The sequence below is a fragment of the Bos indicus genome, chromosome 13 (genome assembly GCF_029378745.1).
Source record: "Bos indicus isolate NIAB-ARS_2022 breed Sahiwal x Tharparkar chromosome 13, NIAB-ARS_B.indTharparkar_mat_pri_1.0, whole genome shotgun sequence".
NCBI classification, from domain to species: domain Eukaryota; kingdom Metazoa; phylum Chordata; class Mammalia; order Artiodactyla; family Bovidae; genus Bos; species Bos indicus.
Window position 1 is genome coordinate 52,644,904 of NC_091772.1, and position 8,407 is coordinate 52,653,310.

An 8,407-nucleotide genomic window follows, 5' to 3' on the forward strand; every position below is an offset into this window, starting at 1 on the left:
CTACTAGGCCTGGCTTGGTGCTAACCAACAGCAGGGCCAGTGGCCAGTCATGTGCTGGGGACAGGGGGACCGAAGCAAGGTGGAAGGGTGAACCCCCATTCTTGTTGAGCTCTTTTAGGTGGAGAGGAGAGGAGAAGGGATTCCCAAGCCCATTAGAAGAGCTGAGCCTTCTCAACTGGGAGAGCCCTGGCCAACTGCCACCCCTCACCTGAGCTCTGCCAGCTTCCTCGCCATGGGCCAGGGCTTGCTCCGCATGCTGGCGATCAGCTTCTTCTTATCTTCCACCTGCTCCAAGATACGGGCCAGTTCCTCCTCAGACAGAGACTCCCCACTGGAGGTGCTGGAGGCCACGGAGGATGACCTGGAGCAGAGGCGGGGTGGAGTGGAGGAGAGTGGGGAGGAGGGCGGGGTCCTCGGGGATTCTGTGGGATGCAAGGAGCCCCACAGAATGCTGAGATGCTCCCAGCTGCCACCTTGCACAGGCCTGCCCTGCTCAGAACCCTCTGTGACTTCACCCATCTGGCAGAGGAGGCCACTACTCTTCCTGCAGCCTGGAGTGCCTTGAGGGCTGCATCTCCAAACTCCATGCCTCTGAATCCTACCCACACAGACATCCTCACTTGCGTAGGGTTGCCCAATGGAAACATATCATAATTTTAAAGTTTCTAGTGGCTATATTATAAAATAACATGAATATATTATTAATAATTTTAATAATACACTTCATTTAACCCAATATATTAAAATTTTATAATTTAAACATATAATCAGTGAAAAAATTATTAATGAGACAATTTACATCCTTTTTGTTCTGTCTTCAAAATCCAGTGTTCACCTTGTACTCACTGTCAATTCAGACATGAAATTTTCATTGAACATATTTAATCTGTATTTGGATTTCATAAAATTTAGTTGAAAGAGTAGATTCACATATCTAAATTGTTTTAGACATACTTAGAACTTTTCTCATAAATGAATCAAGTGATAGAATATCATTTTCCTTTGATGTTCACATCTGCACTGATGAAACTGTCTTTTTTTGGGGGAAGAAATGCTTTGGTTTCAAAATTAAATCAACCTCAAAACTACATCTGTCCAAGTAAATTTACTAATTCTTGGTGTGTGTGTGTGTGTGTGTGTGTGTGTGTGTGCGTGCGTGTGTGCATTCAGTGCGTCCAACTCTTTACAACCCTTTGGACTGTAGCCCACCAGGCTGCCCTGTCCATGGGATTTTTCAGGCAAGAATACAGGAGTGGGTTGCCATTTCCTCCTCCAGGGGATCTTCCTGACCCAGAATTGAACCTGTATCGCCTGCATTTCAGAAGGTTTCTTTACCTGCTGAGCCATTGGGCAAGGCTAATTCTTGTTTTAACTCAGTAGTATTAACATCAGATTAAAGTTAAATTGAATTCAAAGTTCAGTTCCTCAGTTGTAGCAGCCACATTTCAAATGCCCAACATGTGGCTAGCGACTGCTGTATGGGACAGCACAGCTGCAGAACCCTTCCAGCTGGAGGGTGTGAGGACCCTCACCATCTGACCAAGACTGTGCGCTCAGTTGCCACAAAATCCAAGTTCTTGTCTGTGTGGCTCACAGCCTCCTTCACTCATAAAAACAGTGACTCTCAGCTGAGTTGGCAGCAACCGACAGAGGGTAAGGGAGGGGCTGGAGAAGGGTTCTCCTGGGCAGCCTGCTTAGCAAGTCATAATTGGAAATATCAGGATGTGGACTTGGGTTACCATGGGCTTTAGAGACCAGTTTGCAGCAGACTCTGTGAGTTTAGCTTCTGATCAACTCCTGAGGAGCAAGGAGCGGTCATAGGAATGAGGTGGAGAGGAGGGACCCTAGCTCTTGAATGCTAGGAAGCCTAGAGCACAGGGGCTTTCTGCCATGCCTCACGCACACCCCAGGACATCTGCCCTTGAGTTTCTGTATAAGGTGTTCCCTCAGTTTGGGTGGTGGTGGAGGTGCGACATTCAGTCACTGTTCAAATTCCATCTGGTCTTCCAAGTCTTACTGAAATGTTTACCTTCTCCATAGAGGAACCTCAGCCTCCCAGCAGTACACTCTTCATCAAATCCTTTCTGGTATACATATTGCTTTCTCTTTTGTGCTATGATGATGGCTCAGACCGTAAAGAATCTGCCTGAAATATGCAGGAGACCCAGGTTTGAATGCTGGATCTGGAAGATCCCCTGGAGAAGGGAATGACTGCCCACTCCAGTATTCTTGCCTGGAGAAGTCCATGGACAGAGGAGCCTGGTGGGTTACAGTCCATGGGTTCTCAAAGAGTCGGACACAACTGAGCAATTAACACTTGTGCTATGATAGCTGATAACCCTGTCTTATTTCCCATGTCAGACTGTCAGCCTCTGGGGAAGAAGGCTGGATATTTTTCATCTCTATGCCCTGCTATGGCATGAAGCTGAAAATTGCACAATTGAGTCCTTATCCCTTACTTTGCATCTGTCTTCCAGACAGGAGACTTCCCTGGTGGCTCAGATGGCAAAAGCCTCTGCCTACAATGCAGGAGATCTGGGTTCGATTCCTGGGTTGGGAAGATCCCCTGGAGAAGGAAATGGCAACCCAATCCAGTATTCTTGCCTGGAAAATTCCATGGACAGAGGAGGCTGGTAGGCTACAGTCCATGGGGTTGCAAAGAGTCCGACACGACTGGGTGACTTCACTTTCACTTTTCACTTTCATGCATTGGAGAAGGAAATGGCAACCCACTCCAGTGTTCTTGCCTGGAGAATCCCAGGGACGGGGGAGCCTGGTGGGCTGCCATCTATGGGGTCACACAGAGTTGGACATGACTGAAGTGACTTAGCAGCAGCAGCAGCAGGGACAACCAGACAATAAACAAAAGCCCTAAGGGAGCCAGGAATGGCTGGCAGGGGTGATGGAAGAAATCAGTGGCCCCTTTTGAGGGCCTTAATTTCCCCTCTGTAAAGTTGGAGATATACAGTGGAACACCTGAGGGAGAGTGTGGGCAAATAAGGTTTATTAGAAATGGGTGGAAGGAGTATCAACTCTTTGCCATAATCCTAGTATCTGTTTCCAAAGCCTCTTCACCCATTATCAATGGGGATTCTTAAAACATCCTCAGAAGTGATGCAAAGTAAAGTGGAAGAGGGAGGCAAAGAGAGGGAGATGGTTCATCAAAATTGGTAGCAAAAAAATGAAACTAAAATCCCAACCTGTTGATTCCATACACCGACTCTATCAATTAACCCCCCGTGTGCCAATGCTAATAGAACAAAGGAAATACAGCAAATAAACCTCCTAATCCTGGAATTTCAGAGCTGATGGGACTCTTGAAGTTCTTCTAGATCAAAACCATATTTCACAGAAGAGGATGCAGGTCAGGTTGGGAAACGGCATGCTTAAGCCCTCTTATGACTCCTAAATTCAATTTTAATTTTTAATTTCCAATTTTAACTAGAAATTTAAAAATTTTAATTTTTAATAATTAATTTTAGATTTCTCTCAGCTCCTCTTCAAGAGCTGTAGTGAGTCACCACTACAGCTGAAATTCAGGAGATTTGGGATCTTGTCCCACCATGCCGCTGTGTCACCTCCCCATTCACAGCCTCCGCTTGCACCTGCCCTACTGGAGGGGTTGGGACAACAGTGCGCAGGGCCACTCCACCTGGGATGAGTGTGATCCTCATCCAGGTTGGCCCCAGCGGTGAGCCGGGCAGGGACGAAGGTAGAGGCAGAGGGAGGCTGGAGAGAGCAAGGGCCGTCCATTCGTGGGAGGGGGTAGGGAGGATGGCACCTGACCCTTACAAGGGAGGGAGCAGGGCTGGCAGGAGGGAGAGGGCGCATTGAAACGCGCCTGAAGTCGGGTCACAACACACCTGTGTTTCTTCAGCTGCTTCCACATCTCTTCCTTCCTCCGGACCTCCTTTTCCTTCTTTGAAGGAGCTCTCTGCTCCCTGAGGGAAGCCCTCCCATCCTTCCTCCTCCCTCCGCAGGTCTTCTCTGCTGACCCCCGCTCCCTGTCCCCCAGCAGCTCCCGGCGTCCCCTGCGCTCTGCCTGCTTCCTCCGAGGAGACCCGGACCCTGGGCTGCCCCCGGTCCGCTTCTTCTGGCCTGGCTGGGCTCTGCGCGGAACTGGCGCCTTCTCGGCTCTATGAGGCCGCTTCATCGAGGGGCTCCTCCTGGACCTGTCACCTGCAAGGGCAGAGAATAAGTAGTTCTGGCCTCAGGGGCCTCCTCCCCAGGAAAGTGCCCCCAGCAGTGAGACGTCAGTGGTCCAGTGGCTAAGACTCCTCCTTACAACCAGGAAGCCCGGTTGGATCCTTGGTCAGGGAACTAGATCTCACCTGTCACACTAAGAGTTAGCATGGCAACTAAAAGATCTTTCAGCCCACAACTAAGACCTGGTGCAGCCAAAATAAATAAATATGTTTTTTAAAAATAGATGCTTCCTGGAGCTTACTGGCTCCAAAGGCTCTTTCAGATAAAGCCTCTGGTCTGGGGTGAGAGCTAAGGTCTCTCTCCCTGAGCAGCAGGCACTCCCACACTCTCATCTAAACCTCAGCTAAAGACCCAGGCCTTCCTCTGCTTGGGGTGCGGTCCACTGGGGTCACAGCTGAGTCCTCTGCTTCTGCCCAGGACCAAGGCCAAGCATGGGCCTCTGTTTGGTAAGGCTGGACCACTGGCCTGCTGGCTCCACTCTCCAGGGGCTGTCCCCTTATGTGTCCTGCCTGGCATGAGAGACAGGGCAGGTGCCAGAGCCTATCCTGCTCCTCAGCACTGCCCCAACCTTGGTGCTGTTATTTTATTTTTTGATGCTGTTATTTTAAACTACTACTTTATAACACTGGCAAAAGGCTCTTGCTTGGAAAATCCCATGGACGGAGGAGCCTGTTAGGCTGCACTCCATGAGGTCGCTAAGAGTTGGACACGACTGAGCGACTTCACTTTCACTTTTCACTTTCATGCATTGGAGAAGGAAATGGCAACCCACTCCAGTGTTCTTGCCTGGAGAATCCCAGGGACGGGGGAGCCTGGTGGGCTGCCGTCTATGGGGTCGCAGAGAGTCGGACACGACTGAAGTGACTTAGCATAAACAGAATCTGCTCTACAGTGTGATCTTTCTGCAACAGCTTGCCCAACTCCTTGTTTAAGAACAACTATCCTATCTGGGCATTTACAACATTAAACACAGGAAAAATTGTAATGAGATTCTAGTATTAATAAGCAGCCTCTCCATCACTTACTAGCAGGATGTCTGAGCCAGTCACTTAACCTCTCTGGGCCTCAGCTCATCTCTAACATGGGGATGTTACCTCTCCAACAGCTTGTTAATGAACATGACACAGTGACTGACATCTGAGAACAGACATCATTACTCTGATACTCTTATCCAGAAATAAGATCTTCTTACTTGTAAAAAGAACACAGGTTTGGAGCTAGGCCAGTCTGCATGAAAATATCAGTTCTATCTTGTACTTATCTCTGTGACCACAGATAAACTACTTAGCTTTATCGCACCTCAGTTTTCTCATCTGTAAAACGGCTCTGCTGCTAAGTCACTTTAGTCGTATCCGACTCTGTGCGACCCCATAGACGGCAGCCCACCAGGCTCCCCTGTCCCTGGGATTCTCCAGGCAAGAACACTGGAGTGGGTTGCCATTTCCTTCTCCAATGCATGAAAGTGAAAAGTGAAAGTGAAGTCGCTCAGTCGTGTCCGACCCTCAGCGACCCCATGGACTGCAGCCTATCAGGCTCCTCCATCCATAGGATTTTCCAAGTAAGAGTACTTGAGTGGGGTGCCATTAGTAGCTTCTATTCCCCTATGTGGTTGGGTTAATTCAAATAGGAATAAAGGGGAGGGAGGAGGGAGGAGGGTCCAGGATGGGGAACACATGTGTACCTGGGGCGGATTCATTTTGATATATGGCAAAACCAATACAATATTGTAAAGTTAAAAAATAAAATAAAAAAAAATCAATTAAAAAAATTAATAGGAATAAAGGATCTGATTCATGGGAGGAACACAACAAAGGCCTTTCCCTTACTGCCCCTTCAGCCTGCCTTGCCACTTTTGTGCTCTATGTGGGCACCTAGAACCCGATTGGCTGCAGAGCACAGTTTCTCACTGTTCACAGAGGCTCCCCACCCAGGCTTTTCTGCCTGATTATGACCAGGCTGATTTTCCCAACAGAGTTCTGAGAGCCCCAACTTTGGGCAAAACAGAACAGAGTGGAGTTTTGTCACCCAACATCCCCAGTGGCAGTCACATCAGCGATGGAGTCCAGGACAAGGAGTCCCAAGTTCTCAAATTCTTGCCTCTGTCCCACTCCCTTTCCAGCCTCTCAAGGTTGTGCATGTAATGTAGCAGCCACAGAGAGTTTTCTTCACTGCTCCCCTGATCCCTGCACTTTACATTCTGAGAAGCAAGCCACCCTGTGAAACAGCAACAAAAACTGGTCACTGGTGGATTTGGGCAGACTGAACTGGGGATTTAGAGTCTGGGTATCTGAGCCTGAAGCCTTGTTCTGCTGGTTACTACCTGGGTAACTCTGGGCAGGTTGCCTAGTCTCCCGAATCAGTTTCCTCGTGGGTATGCTGCTGGTGGTCTAACCAGATCTCCATTATCTGGCCACTGCATTGTTCCTTAGCTGCTCTGCATCTTGGCCCTGACAGTTCACAGCTTCTCCCTTTCCAAGGGAGCCCAAGGTTGATGGAAACCATCTTGCTGGTAAATGCCTGGGAGTTTACATCTGTCCCCTCTCTTCAAGTCAGCTGACAGACAATTGCTAACTGATATGGAATACAAATGTCCAGTCCTCTGGCTTCCAGGCAGAGTAAGGCTGGTGGTTCATTCATGTTCCAGGGCTCCCCATGGGATCAGGCAGAGGCTAGGCTCCAGCTGAACGCACATCATTGCTCAGCTTCTTCCCTTGATCTGTCCTGCTTCCCTTACTGCTTATCACCTGAGAACTGCCCTCAATAAATCACAGGCACAAGAATCCCCATCTCTTCTAGATACCTGATCTATCTATAGACACCCATCTCAAAATGTGGTAGGTAAATTCAACTGAAAAAACATGTCTACAAGTGTGATGTAAGCTGTAACATGCTGGATTTAGCAAGCAGAATTTACTTTGCGTTTCAAAGAAAAACTACCCAAAATTCTCTTCTTGGATCTCAAGCTAGGATACTGTAGGATTCAAGAAGTACTGTGGTGAGTTTTACCCAGACCTGAGAAAAATATACTGGAGGAAGAAACTTCTAAACTAGGACCTGAAAACAGAGTTTGTGTGTGTTGAGGTGTGTGTGTGGGCAGTGGGTGGGTATAGGGTAGGGTTAGGTAGTGAGTGGGTGGGAAAGACCCAGAAATATTTTAAGCAGAGAAGATATGGTCAGTTCATGCTTTTATAAAGGTCCCATTCGGTATTCAAACCCCAATGGAGGGAGTTTATTGATAAAGATACTTGGAGAAACTATAACCACAAAGGATACTGGGAAAAGAATTGTTCTGCCTTGGCTAAGAAGATAGAGAAAATAGGTAAGAAAATTAAATGATTGGGCTTCTGGGTTTCACACCAATCTGTAAAGAGCTCCATCCTAACAATAAGAAAATAAATCTGAGTGAACTAAAAAACAATTATAAATAGATCCATCAGAGAATTGGGTTTGTAGGGCAAGCTACTGTCCAGAAACTGGAGAGAGAGGCAGAGAATCATAGCTTATCTTGAGCAGAAGCCCTCCATGGAAGCCAGTACCCATAGTGCTTAAAGGAAGAGCTGTTGTTCCACTGCTAAGTTGTATTCGACTCTTTTGTGACCCCGTGGACTGTAGCCTACTAGGCTCCTCTGTCCATGCGATTTCTCAGGTAAGAATACTGTAGTGGGTTGCCATTTCCTTCACCAGGGGATCTTTCCAACCCAGGGACCGAACCCTTGTCTCCTGCACTGCAGGCAGATTCTTTACTGCTGAGCCACCAGGGAAGCCCAAAAGAAGAGCATTCAGGGCTTATTTTAATTAGATACTCAGACACAGAAATGATCATCATGTACTTACAGATCCCAAGAGACACCATGCCACATAGGGCTACATGAGGCAGCAGCAGGTTCAGTCAATGGCAAGGTAGAGAGGAAGGATGTGGGGAAGAAATTTTATTATGGTTTCTAGGGAAAGGAAAGGGTGAGCCAGCATATGCAGAGCTATAATTGGCTATTTTGAATACTTTCAGTGGGCCCTGAAGCATAGGGACTTTCCCTAGTTTTCTGGTAACAGGTCCTGGGTTGAATAAGGTAGGTGGATAGAAGTCCAGAGTATGAACTTGATAAGGAGGTGGTTGAGCTTATAAGCTCTGGGTTGGTGGGTCTGCATATGAAAGGAAAGCTTGCAGATGACTTGTCTGCTATCTCTAAGAATTAGCTAAAAC

At 47.8% G+C, this 8,407-nt stretch overlaps 1 protein-coding gene across 1 annotated transcript in view; it reads right to left on the reverse strand.

Annotated features, from left to right (window-relative positions):
- Window positions 1–4,169, reverse strand: part of TMC2 (transmembrane channel like 2) — a 76,343-nt gene extending 72,174 nt beyond the window's left edge. Inside the window, exons 1-2 of the mRNA XM_019971984.2 lie at window positions 3,864–4,169; window positions 209–361 (exon numbers count right to left, since the gene is read on the reverse strand). Coding sequence (XP_019827543.2) covers window positions 209–361; window positions 3,864–4,153 — 443 coding nt within the window. The 5' untranslated portion in view covers window positions 4,154–4,169. The remainder of the gene's footprint in view (window positions 1–208; window positions 362–3,863) is intronic.
- Between the last annotated feature and the right edge of the window lie 4,238 nt (window positions 4,170–8,407).